Source organism: Notothenia rossii (genome assembly GCF_949606895.1).
Source record: "Notothenia rossii genome assembly, chromosome: 5".
In the NCBI taxonomy this organism is placed as follows: domain Eukaryota; kingdom Metazoa; phylum Chordata; class Actinopteri; order Perciformes; family Nototheniidae; genus Notothenia; species Notothenia rossii.
The window spans coordinates 15,880,965-15,894,041 of record NC_136903.1 but is presented as its reverse complement, the minus strand read 5'-3'; the positions used below and the strand labels follow the sequence as shown (position 1 = coordinate 15,894,041).

The following is a 13,077-nucleotide window of genomic DNA, read 5'->3' as shown; positions in this document are numbered from 1 at the left end:
CAACTCGCCGGGGCAAGTAAATGCCACAAGTTAAGAGTTAAGAGAAGGTTTACGGTAGCTGCCACTTGCCTTCCGTGGCAAATGCTGATATTTAAACCCGTAGCCTATTTATCGCGTAAAACGTCGCTGTTTTGGCATGACTTTATCGGACTGATCTGTACACAAGACTGATAATCTGTTACTGATGGTCCGATCATATTTTTCAAAAAGATTAAACATTATATGTTCTATAGATTTTACTTGGAGAACGTGGTTTGTTAAAATAAATAAACGTGCTATTTTTATGATAATACTCAAGATATATTATTAGTAAGTTGACATAAAGATCTAACATTGTTGACCAGAGGTGGGAAATAGGCTAACTTGTATACTCAAGTACTTTACTTGTGATTTAGAAATAGCCTACTTGTACTTTAGTTGAGTATGTAAATGGTATGTTATGTAGTAGCCTACTCCCCTACATTTATTTAATACGCTACCTTTAGTTACTTACTACAGATTCTGATTAATGATGATACATATAATCAAGTCTTAAATCAGACTTTATAGTTACTCCTGGAGTAAATTCACAAGATGCCCTACTACAGTATACAAAGTCATTAAAATTAGCTGCACCTTTACCAGCTTTGAGAACACTTTCATGATCAATCATTATAATGAAAACATGTAATATGCACTTTAAGTATATTGTTATGCTAATCATTTTGTGCTTTTACTTGAGTAACATTTTAATGCATGACTTTTACTTGTAACAGAGTATTCCAACATTTAGGTTGGCTACTTCTACTTTTACTTCACACTAGAACCGCCAGGGGTCGCTGTATAGCCTACCTAAAACCACCAACGTGTCAAATGAACGAATGCATTGATTTTCAAGGTACAATGTTATTTTATTTATCATACTAGAACACAATGAGTGTTGCCACTACTCGCCGTGGCATGTGCCTTGGCATTTGTGGCATCTCCCACAGAGGCCACTACTCTGTGGCATCTGTGGCAAGTATATACCACAGATGCCACAACTTGCCGTGGCAAGTATATGCCACAACTTGCCGTGGCAAGTAAATGCCACAGATGCCACAACTTGCCGTGGCAAGCATATGCCACAACTTGCCGTGGCAAGTATATGCCACAACTTGCCGTTGCATTTGCGCATGCTGAACGGTAGTTGCCACAAGATGCCAGAGTTAAGAGAAATGTTACGGTAGCTGCCACTCGCCTTCCGTGGCAAATGCTGATATTTAAACTCGTATTTATCGTGTAAAATGTCGCTGTTTAGGCATGACTTTATCGGACTGATCTGTACACAGGACTGATGTGCGATCTCTATTTTTCAAAAAGATAATAAATTATCATTTATATTAAATTTTACTTGGAATAGCCTACGTGGTTTGCTAAAATAAACAAACGTGCTATATCTATGATAGTAGGCTAAACATAGGCCTATATTGTAATAAAAAAAGAAATATTGGCAAGTGAGCGTTGCAACGCAAGCCCTTGGCAATCGTCGCTTCTTGAGGGGAGTTTCCACTGCTTGCTACGATAACCAGGTGTATTGTTACTAGTAAAGACAAATAAGTAAAAAATAAATAGATGTATTGACACAGCAACGTGTACAATGGTGTTATTAGACTTGGCTACAGACTTAGGGCAGCTGTAACTGATTGCAGTTGCCACTGCTAGTGAGATACTAAGATTTATATTTTATAAATGAGGCAAAGGACAGTTATATTTGATTGTACACATGTATAAATGTGTTATTTTAAATCCAGGCATATGTACTTAATTTGTATTGTTTTCATTGTTAATAAACAGATTAATGTCATTGTATCTGTTTTGTTGTTTAATATTTTAATTCTGGTTGAACATTTTTATTTAAATGCTTCAGATTATTCTTATTAGATATTGATATCAGTGAATCTGAACAAACCATGTTAAGACAATCATGACAGTAGGCCTATATTAAAAATCAAGACACAATGCATGCTTTTTTATCCACCCTTTTATTGCGTTTTGAAACTGGGGAACAATTTATATTGTTCAAGTTCTTGACAGAACGCTGAGTCATGCTCATCCGTCTCCCCTTGCCAGCTTTTCAGTGCTTGTAGGCTTTGCGCTTGGTTTTCCTTATCCTCATCCTTGTCCTCCTCAAAAACTGTGTTTTGGCACCAAACAGCAGCAGCTGTAGTAAGTAACTAAAGGTAGCGTATTAAATAAATGTAGGAGAGTAGGCTACAATTACACAATTTACCTTTGAATTGTAGTGGGGTAAGACTACGTAACACACCATTTACATACTCAACTAAAGCACAAGTAGGCTATTTCTAAATCACAAGTACAGTAGGCTACTTGAGTATACAAGTTAGCCTATTTCCCACCTCTGGTCAACAATGTTAGATCTTTATGTCAACTTACTAATAATATATCTTGAGTATTATCATAAAAATAGCACGTTTATTTATTTTAACAAACCACGTTCTCCATGTAAATTCTATAGAACATATAATGTTTAATCTTTTTGAAAAATAGAGATCGGACCATCAGTAACAGATCATCAGTCTTGTGTACAGATCAGTCCGATAAAGTCATGCCAAAACAGCAACATTTTACGCGATAAATACGGGTTTAAATATCAGCATTTGCCACGGAAGGCGAGTGGCAGCTACCATAAACCTTCTCTTAACTTGTGACATTTACTTGCCACGACAAGTTGTGGCATATACTTGCCACGGCAAGTTGTGGCATGGTTGTGGCATATACTTGCCACGGCAAGTTGTGGCATCTGTGGCATATACTTGCCACAGATACCACATCTGTGGCATATACTTGCCACAGATACCACGGAGTAGCGGCCTTTGTGGCAGATGCCGGAAGTACTTGCAGCCAGGCCCTACTGGGATAGAGAGGCGAAGTCCCTCCCCTTCCGGGAGCCTCCATGGGACCCCGGAAGCGGAAAATTATACATTGAAGTCAATGGAGAGAGAAAAGTTATCTTTTGATCCCGTTTGAATTGTGCCACGAATGACACATATGATGTTTGTCAATCTTAAACAATCATTTCCATGCAAAAAAAGTCACAGTTTGTCGTAAAAATGCTGAAATATAAGACTATGAATAATACGCAACTAGAAAGACTACAAATCCCAAATGCATTCTGGGTCGCGTAAGTGATGTCATAGGCGATAATGCTCCAAGACTGGTTGTGACTCGCAAAGCAAAGAGGAAGAAGAAGACTGATTTATTCCCTCCAATAAATATAAGAGATTGCTCCAATAAATTCACTTTTACAAGATGCCTGTGTGCTTTGTACGAGGTTGTAATCACAAAAGAGATCATACCACTTGCTCGTTCTATCGCTTCCCGTCTGATGAAAGGACCAGGAGTCGTTGGACCAAACATATCAGGTAATATACATGTTTTGCATGGAACATAGTCAAGTTAGCTACCTAGCTAGTAGCGAGCATGTTAGTTAGCATTATATTACATTACTTAGCCTTGTCATTTGTATTAGCCTTAACATGAAGTAAACCGAAATGTTAAACAGTAAGAGTAGTCATGATGGTAAGTATTTTGTGAAACATTTGAAGAGTAGCCTATCGCCCCCTCCACCAGGTGCTAAGGGGGCGGGAGGTAGGCTAACCCCACATTAGTATCAGCGATCTTTTCTACTTAATGCTATCTGCACAAATGGTTAACATTGACCATTAAAAGATCAGGCAGTTCAGGGAGAGTCGAAGGAAGGAAGGCAGGCAGCTTTGCATGACATTCTTCTGGACGTGTTTCATTGTGATGATATTGAGAGTGAGTCAATCTGTTTGTTGGAAAGACAGTAGTTGAGTGATTACTGAGAGAAAATTATTAAAAGAGATAATTATTCAGTGTTGTTACTTTAAAGTGTTGTTACTGACCTGTTTCTCTTTTATTTTCTTTACCTCACCTGTAACTGCTGAGACCCTGAGGAACATGCACACTGGTCTGACCTGCTCTGGCAACCTGATTTCCACTGTACGTAATAGTATTTGGTTATGGTATATTATTTATATACATCAAAGGCACAACGCACCCCCCAGAGACACACATGTATTGAGTGTGATATTTTGCATAGGTCATGTGAAATCATCTTTACATACTAGAAAACTGTAGGAGCAGCAACTTGTTTTGAAATTGAATTTTTAATATCCGATAATAAAGTTGATCTGTTTTCTTTATTCTTCTCTCTTCCCAGCTCCATCCATCACCGTTCTCTGTTCCTGCAGGTCCTGCTTGCTAATCAATATTCATATTTTTTTTACACAATTACAAATAAAGTCAATGTATTGTATGACATGAAGTTGTGCTTCATTCTGAGTCAATAATAAATTCATTCTGCTTTCAACTGCAAAATTATTGTGGACTGCACCGACATCCATGTAGCAGCCCCCCCCCCAGTAAGATGAACCAAGCAAAGCTGACATACTCAACATACAGCTGTGCTCTTAAGTTTACATGAAGAATTTGTGAAATATTGGTAATAACAGGTTTAAATGATTAATTATATAATTTTCTCATCGTAGATGAGCAGACAGGGAGCCAGACGAGAAAAGCAGAATATGCAGCTGCCATTTTCCACATGGAAAAGAGAAAGGGCCAAGTGTATTTGAGTGGACAAAAGAGAAATCCCAAATACGAAAAATAAAATTATACAATTTAGATATGTATACAAATAAATACATATCCTATATACACCATCATGTATAATGATGGTGTATGATGTAGAAGGAAGTGTGGTAGATAACAAGTAAATATAGAGTTACATACAGATCCATGTTACAGCAAAAGATGGAATAACTAAGAAGCACACAGTATAATAATAATTACACGCAACAATTAAATAACTGCTCAGCATCTCCACCACAATCCCAATCTGCTGTGTCCTGTCTTCCTCCCCTCTGCATAACACCCCATCACACATACGAAACACAACGCAGAGTCCGAGGGTGTTAAGAGTATGTTTATTTAAATGTCCTCCTCTCTACTGGCCAACACAGGGAGCATATGCTGGGTGTAGAATTGTTCCAGGAGGAGGAGATTTCCATGCCATGCAGGGTCTTTGGGGATGGGGATGATGATCCCCTCCTTCGTGGTCCACAGTAGCAGAGACTCCGGTCTGTGATGTGCAGCTGTTATATAATATACAATACATTTTTTTGAAAAACATTTGATCAAAAAATAAGGATTTGGTCAGGATCTAGAGTCAGTGTGTAGTTTATTAATAATCAATGCTCTCTACATTAGGAAAACACATACCAGTGTACCAGAGGGAGTCACACACAGCTGTGCCTAGATAACCAAACAAATTGACAACAGGGATGCAAACTCATCAGGTATGAAAAAGGTGACAAGGATCCGAGCCCCCTGACCCCACAGAATATCGGCTTTAAAATGAGGAATAACAGAGGATTTTAGCAGTCAGAACAACTAAAGCAGCAGTGTTAATATTAACAGAAACGCCATAGAGTCACATCTAATAGAAATATATAAAAAGCATTTATTTTAATTGTTTAGCAGTCAGTTTATAATTTTGGCAGCACTGTTGAGCATTTTGAAAATGTATTTTCAGGCCTCTGTGCAAGGCTTAGTCTTTCTATCTTTATAGCCACTGGTGTAAAGTAACTAAGTTCATAAACTCAACAAGTACTATACTTGGGCACAATTTTGAGATACTTGTACTTTACTTAAGTATTTCAATGTTTTGCTACTTTGTACTTCTACTCCACTACAGTTCAGAGGTACATGGTGTACTTTTACTCCACTACATGTATGTAATACCTTTAGTTACTTCTCAGATGTGGATGAATGATGTGAAATATAATCAAGTGTTAAATCAGACTTTAGTTCCACCTGGAGTAAATCCACCAGCTACCCTGCAGTATACAAAGTCATTCAGACTAGCTGCACCTTTACCAGCTTTGAGAACACTTTAATGATCAGTCATTATAAAACATATCATATCTATTATTCTGAAATGGACCAATCTGCAAAATGACTACTTTTACTGTCTTTCACTATATTTTGATAATAATACTTTTCTACTTTTACTCGAGGAACATTTGGAATGCAGGACTTTTACTGTAACAGAGTATTCCTACACTCTGGTACTTCTACTTTTACTCAAGTACAAGAACTGAGTACTTCTAATTTTAATCAATTACAAGATATATACTTATAACACCTCTGTTTATAGCCTATGAAAAAAACGATTAGAAAACGAAGGCTAAAGCTAACGTTAGCAGATAGTGACAATGTATGCTAGTTAGCTAGCTCAACGATAATATTGCGACGGGAAAAAAAAACTTTTCAGTGCATATCACGCTCTGCCGCTCCGACAGGGAGCTCTGTTCTGAACACCTGAACGGCCCGTTCTAACAGCTGTTCACCAGCGGTCCAGTCTGTGCCACAGGGACTCCGGACGCACAGTTAATATTAACGAACGCACCGTAGGTAATGTAGCTGCTGAAGCTAGACCATCATCGCCGAGCAGCAGAGGCTTATTATACATCATGAGCAGAGCCGACAGGCAGGAAGACTCGAGCACACAGCTCGCGCTTCATTATAATATATATAAAAAAAGCTCGCGGCCGCACATTAATCTGGGTCCCAGACCCCCTCCCATACCCAAAAAATATTTTTATTGCAGATCTACAGGAATCACAAAAACGACCTATTTTGGATTCAAAACGGAGAATTTCGCCGAAAGGTGACAAGTTTGCATCCCTGGACAAGATAACCAAAATCCTTGAATCTACACACAGCAAATAAACTCAAATGACACAACGAGATGTAAAAAGGAGATCACACATATAGTCGATATAGAACTGGCCGCTTCAATCTGAAGAGCAACTAAAACAAAACACGGGAGTGTATCTTGTTCTTGTGAACACTAATGTTATCCACAGCATACACAGACACCACAAAGTTCTTAAGGAGAAAACTAGTTTCTAAAACAAAACACGTTAGTGTACCTTGTTAGCTAGCTGACATTAACCTTAAACATTGCACTCATATTACTCACTGAAACCTTGTAAAGCCGGTCCCGCATGCTGGCTCTTACAGAACCGCTCCCTTTCGTGTATGTACAGCTCTCAACATGCCCAGACTTGTAGTGATTTTCACCTCGTTTTATACTTTTTCGCCTCATTCTGAAAGAAACAGGTGAAATTTACTAACGTGACAGCCATCTTTGTGATGGTGACGCGTATTGTGCGAGACCAGAGACCTGTAGTTCACTGAGCGGTTTCACACAAAAAAAATTGTAACTTCACAGTTTTACGACACATTTTTATTTTTTTGACTTGCAAAATGTTCTTTTAATTTGACAAACATCATATGTGTCATTCGTGGCACAATTCAAACGGGATCGAAAGATGACTTTTCTCTCTCCATTGACGTCAATGTATAATTTTCCGCTTCCGGGGTCCCATGGGTCGGAAGTAGATGGGCGGGACTTCGCCTCTCTATAGCGAGGGGTAGAGCGAGAGATCACTATGCCGTCGTGCACGCGGACGGATTAAAACAATTCAACCTAAATGGCTCGCGAATTATACTTTGGTGGCCGTTAATATAACTGGGCGGCCCGCCCAAGTAAAGTCTATGTGTGGGAAACCCTGCTATCTTAACAGTTCTTATATGCAACTCGCAATCAGAAACTGATATCTCCAAAAGTTCAGACAAAGCTATGAACTAAGGATTCAACCTTATTGAAAATATTCTCTTACTAATCATTGAATTAGTGTTTTGCACTGGGCACTTTAGGCTTAGTGGTTTGTTGTTTAAACTAGCTGTGTGCATACCACAGTACACCACACGATGGCAGTATTTGAGCAAGAAAACAAATGCCCTCGGATACTAATCCTCAGGATATAAACATTTGAGCAACAATTATGACTTGTAATTTTTTTTTTTTGTAAAGATAATAAAGTAGACATAAGTGACCATATACTACATTACAAATAGACCAGTGACTGAGCTTAAAATAAATATAGAGCTTCATGTTTGCGATTGGCAACATTTGAGAATAACAATTCCATAAAGACGTTACTATTAGTTTTTATGCCACATCCAGTTGTACCATTCACTAAAGCTTGACTTTGGCTAGTGTCACATAATATAATTAAATGCAATCAATTTATCTTTATCTGATGTGATGTGAAGATTATGGGTCTTTTCTCTATACGTTTCCTCTGAATTCAGCCTATGGTTTTTTTTTTTTGTTTGCTTGTTTGTTTGTTTGTTTGTTGGCTTTTGTTGTCGTTGTATTTATATTCGAGCAATGCTGGAAATGTAAGCCTGGCACTCTCAACACAACTCAACTTAAAACCTGTCTTATGGAAGCTGCTGTCCTGTCCTTTAATTAAAAACAATAGTCTGCAGCCACACAGAATGAGGTCAAAGATTAGGCTTGGGTCGGGGTAATAAATAAAACATAGGATCCTGAATTATGAATTTTCTTTGAGGGTGGAGGACCCGGAGCTTCTGTATCTTTAATAGTGAGGAGAGAGATGGGAGAGGCTGCGCGTGCACGGTTTCTTTTTCTCGCTCCACGGCATCGAGAACGCGCAGTGGATCTCACACTCGCTGGAGAGGAAAAAAGCGACGGACCGAAAAAGCTACTCACCGGGAAAATGTTCCCTCCACCGCCCTTCATCATTGCTGTCGACGCCTGCAAAAGTCATGTGAACAGATCCGCAACATTAAAGGACTCCAGTTTTTTCGAACATTAAACTTGTTTCAGAGGATTAAAACTCCAGGAAGTGATTAATAAGGCACAGGAATTGAAGTTAACATTTTACAGGTAAGACGATTAAGTAGTTGATGCTATTACTGCAGGTGAAAAGAAGCATTTACATCAAGATAGATTTAAAAAGAAGTGGAAAACATCGCTCCGTAGGTTAATTGTAACTCTGTATCACAAGGGCATCTGTCCTTGTGATACTCAGTGCAAAATACCTAGCTGTGCAAATTGATAATTTTGCCATTTAACTTTAATTTCTGAAAGTCAAATGGTTTTGATTCATTGCAAAAATCTAGTGTTTTATCACCATTAATAGTGCCAGTATGTCGCAAACCGATTGTGAAGGCGTGCTGAGAGAACACCTGACCCTGAAATTGCTGCAAACATGATAGACAGCATTATGTGCATGCTTTTAAAACGTCTCCAACACAGCTATAAGTATAAGTGAACATGCTGTTTTTTTGCAATGCATTGGTTAAGGTGCCCTATAATTTAAAAATCAACTTTGCATGTGATCATTGGTATCAGATTGTGAGATATCAGCAGTTGATTTGTCTATGGTTGTTTCTGTTTTCAGTGTCTTTTATTTTGTAATGCAAATTGGAGTTGCATTAAAGAGCCTTGACGTAACCACACCACTAATTATGTTTAAGTGGATATTAGATGTAAAAGCTTTCCCATTGCATGTCCGCTGGTGTAATGGACATAATGGAGCTTATGTTCTTGCCTTCTAAAAATGTGCCTAATGTGTGATAATTGATGCTTGCAGGTGCAGAAAATGGCGGGACGGCTCCTTCAGCTCCTCGCCTTGTGGACTATAGTGGTCGGCGTTGTGCAGTGCTGTCCAGAGCTCTGCAGCTGCCAGGATAAACTTGCCCACCAGTTTGCTGACTGTGCTTACAAAGACCTGCTGGTGGTCCCCCTGGGTCTGCCCTCCAACGTTACCACCGTGAGCCTTTCTGCCAATAAAATCAAAATACTGAAAAGTAAAAACTTCAGCAATATCACGCAGGTCACCTCTCTCTGGCTGGCCCACAATGAGATAGTTACCATAGAAACGGACACCTTGACCGCCCTCGTCCAGCTCCGCAACCTGGACATCAGCTACAACAAAATTGTGAACTTTCCATGGCAGGATCTGCTCAACCTTACAGCCCTGCAGCTTCTCAAAATGAACAACAATGAGATGATGAACCTTCCTAAGGACGCCTTCTCCACTCTCAAAGACCTGAGGTCGCTGCGCATCAACAACAACAAGTTCACCACCATCGTGCAGGGCACCTTTAATGCTCTCACCTCCATGTCACACCTTCAGATTTTTAAGAACCCCTTCACATGCTCCTGCAGCCTGGAGTGGCTGAGGGATTGGATTCTGACAACAAAGATTTCTGTCCCAGAGCCAAATTTAGTTTCATGCGAGGCCCCTGAACACCTGAAGGGCACAATGGTTACATTGATTCCCAAACTGGATTGCAAAGCCCCCACTGTCAAAATCTCCTACGAGCCCAACATTGAGAACACTGAGCTCTACGAGGGTTCAATGGTTATCTTAAATTGTGAGGCACTAGGCAGCCCCACACCACAGGTCAGCTGGGAGGTCACTGCAGGAAATCAGAATAATTTGTTCCCCTTGCCCTCTACTGGAGAGGCAAATGATGTGCCAATTAATGATAAAACGACCAACAATCGTTTCCTCATCTTTAGAAACGGCTCTCTCATCATCCCTCGCATGAGCAAAAAAGAAGATGGGAATTACAGCTGCTCTGCGGTGAATGATTTAGGTAAGGCAGAGAGCGGTGTTAAACTGGCTATGACAGGCACCCCGAAAAGTGGCAGCGATTCAACGGTGGACAAGATCCGTCCATCTGTAAAAAAGCCAGAGTCCAAGATGTCCAAAACTAATGACATAAACTGGACCAAGCCTGACGAAAAGACAAAGGGCGGTGCTGACTCATCAGACAAAAATGCTGTGACGGGGCAGGGCGATGGCTCAAAGAACCCCAACTTTGCAAGCAAGTGTGGCGTGAGAGAAAGCAGTGAATACATCACTAACCACGCCTTCAACCTGAGCTTGGATGACCTGAAGCAGTACACGTTTGATTTTGGTGTTATTGCATTAGAAGTGTCGGAGACAGAGGCCAAAGTGCAGCTGAATCCCCTGCAGCTTCCCAGCAGCAAATCTAACCTTCATCTGAGCCACACTGAAAACCAGGAAACAGTCAATAAAGAAGCCATCGGGCTGTTACAGTCCTCGACCAGTAAAACCACACTGGACATGCTGTACCTCTGTGTAAATACAGGCAATGGACACTCCATGGTTCAGTGGTCCAATATAGAGGAGGGGGTTAACGCCTACCGCTTCCATGGTTTACAGCCTGGCACCAATTACACACTTTGTCTGACTTATGGGGGGCAGGACTGCCAAGTCCAAGTAGTGTTCACAACCAGGAAGAAGATCCCCTCCCTGCTCATCATTGTGGTTGTCAGCATTTTCCTACTGGGCCTGGCCACTGTTCCGTTACTGGGGGCCACCTGCTGCCATTTGTTGTACAAATACCAAGGGAAGACCTACAAGCTGATCATGAAGGCTCAGAATCCAGACCAGATGGAGAAACAAATGACTGGAGATTTTGATCCCAGGGCGTCTTTTGTGGAGTCAGAGAAAACCTTCGACCCCAGCGAGTTAGGAGAGGGGGAGGGGGAGGCCGATGGGGAGGACGGAGACGGAGAGGCTGATGGGAGCGTGGTGACGTCCATCCCCGGATCCTCATCCAAAACCAACCCGGAGGAGTTTGAAGTGGGCTCGGAGTACAGTGACAGGTTACCGCTGGGGGCAGAGGCAGTCAACATCTCGGAGGAGATCAACGGGAACTACAAGCAGCCCAGCCGCTGAGCTCTGCGAGTACACTGTAACATATTTTACTTTAAGTAGCCTTACATCCAAGCAGGTAACTCACCCACCATTTATTCACGTGAACAACGATGGCTTATCATGCATAAAAAAGGTGGATCTTGTAAAAAAATTTACCTCAGAAAGTAGTCCGTCGATCACCTGAGATTGTGATTTGATTCATGTGGCATTTGTAGTCTACTGTACGGTTAAAATAAGCAACACGTTTACAATACAAGCACATATTTCTACAGTTTATAAGATCTTGAAACTGACAGGAAAGCAGCAAAAATGTTCTCTTTCTGCAGGACAGTGACACACGGGCAATATTGTGCACACGTCGAGGTGCGGAGTTTGCCGTAGTTACGCGTAACTGAAAGGAGAAACAGATATTGAATCACCGTTTTGGAGATTACAAAAACAAAAAGTGCCATATGTTTTAAAGCCATTTAAAAAAACCTCACACCTGGGGCTAATTGCTCTTTCTTAACTGGGTCTGATGTGGATGAGAAAGAAATCTCATAGTTACCATCTCCTCAGGTGTCGCCACTGCGGCTCCGCTTTACGCATCCAGTCGCAGATTTGGATGAAGATGTTTCATTAAATTATGCTAGCTCACACATGGGTGACGGTGCTGATTTGCCCACTATCATGTGAGTCCAAAAATGAAAATATCACTCTTAACTGTGTTGTGCTTCACGGGAAATCCCATGTTATATACCAACAAAATGTTGTTTGACGTAATGTAAGGCTTTAAAAATGTGCGACTTTAACCTCTTCATCCACGGGTGCTTGCTATACTCTCGCTTTTTACAATTAACGTGTCCATGGCATGTCACACGTATTTCCTTGTGTGGTTTTTATTAGTGTAGTGTAGAGGACTTTAGATGTTACTGTCTAACTGTGATGTAAAGCCATGTGAATTTAAATTATTATTTTTTTTACGGTAAGTTTCTATGAAGCCTCAACGAAAGGGCGCACTGACTGTCTTGTAATTGGATATAGTGAGTTTTTGTGAACTGTTGTAAAACGAAACTAAAAACAAAACCCGTGACCTTTCAAGATTTTTTGATATCATTTTATGTAAGTGGAATTAATAAAACATGAAACTATACCGACTATTTTCCTGATTTGTCTTGGACCTTGCGGATTATTTCAAGAAATAAATAATCTATTATTTAATGTAGGCCTTTCTGAAATAATAATTGTTTAAAACAAAATACAATCTATACCAGCAGTTAGATTTAAAAACGATTCAGCCCGGTTAATTGAATTGTTGTGCGTTTTTTCTTTCGTGCTTTTTTTTTTTTAAATCATACGATCTGGTTGAAGGTCTGTCATATTTGTTTGATCAAATATAAAACAATAGACAGGCTTTTGAAGAGTGTTGAAGAAATAGGTAAAAAGAAAAACTGCT

The 13,077-nt window shown here is 40.1% G+C and overlaps 1 protein-coding gene and 1 long non-coding RNA gene across 2 annotated transcripts; one reads left to right on the top strand and one right to left on the bottom strand.

The window, feature by feature from the left end:
• Positions 1-4,969: 4,969 nt before the first annotated feature.
• Positions 4,970-7,351, bottom strand: LOC307040190. The gene is made up of 2 exons (XR_013808445.1): positions 7,052-7,351; positions 4,970-5,146 (listed from the first exon to the last, which is right to left on the bottom strand). It is a non-coding gene; the product is annotated as an uncharacterized lncRNA (long non-coding RNA).
• Positions 7,352-8,547: 1,196 nt separating this feature from the next.
• islr2 (immunoglobulin superfamily containing leucine-rich repeat 2) lies at positions 8,548-12,774 on the top strand. Its single transcript, XM_079682779.1, has 2 exons — positions 8,548-8,830; positions 9,540-12,774. The coding sequence occupies exon 2, from the start codon at positions 9,549-9,551 to the stop codon at positions 11,661-11,663; it is 2,115 nt and encodes a 704-aa protein (XP_079538905.1). The 5' UTR covers positions 8,548-8,830; positions 9,540-9,548; the 3' UTR covers positions 11,664-12,774.
• Positions 12,775-13,077: the final 303 nt, after the last annotated feature.

Bases quoted from the DNA above. Each gene is read 5' to 3' on its own strand.
- islr2 (XM_079682779.1), top strand. From the start codon at position 9,549: ATGGCGGGACGGCTCCTTCAGCTCCTCGCCTTGTGGACTATAGTGGTC.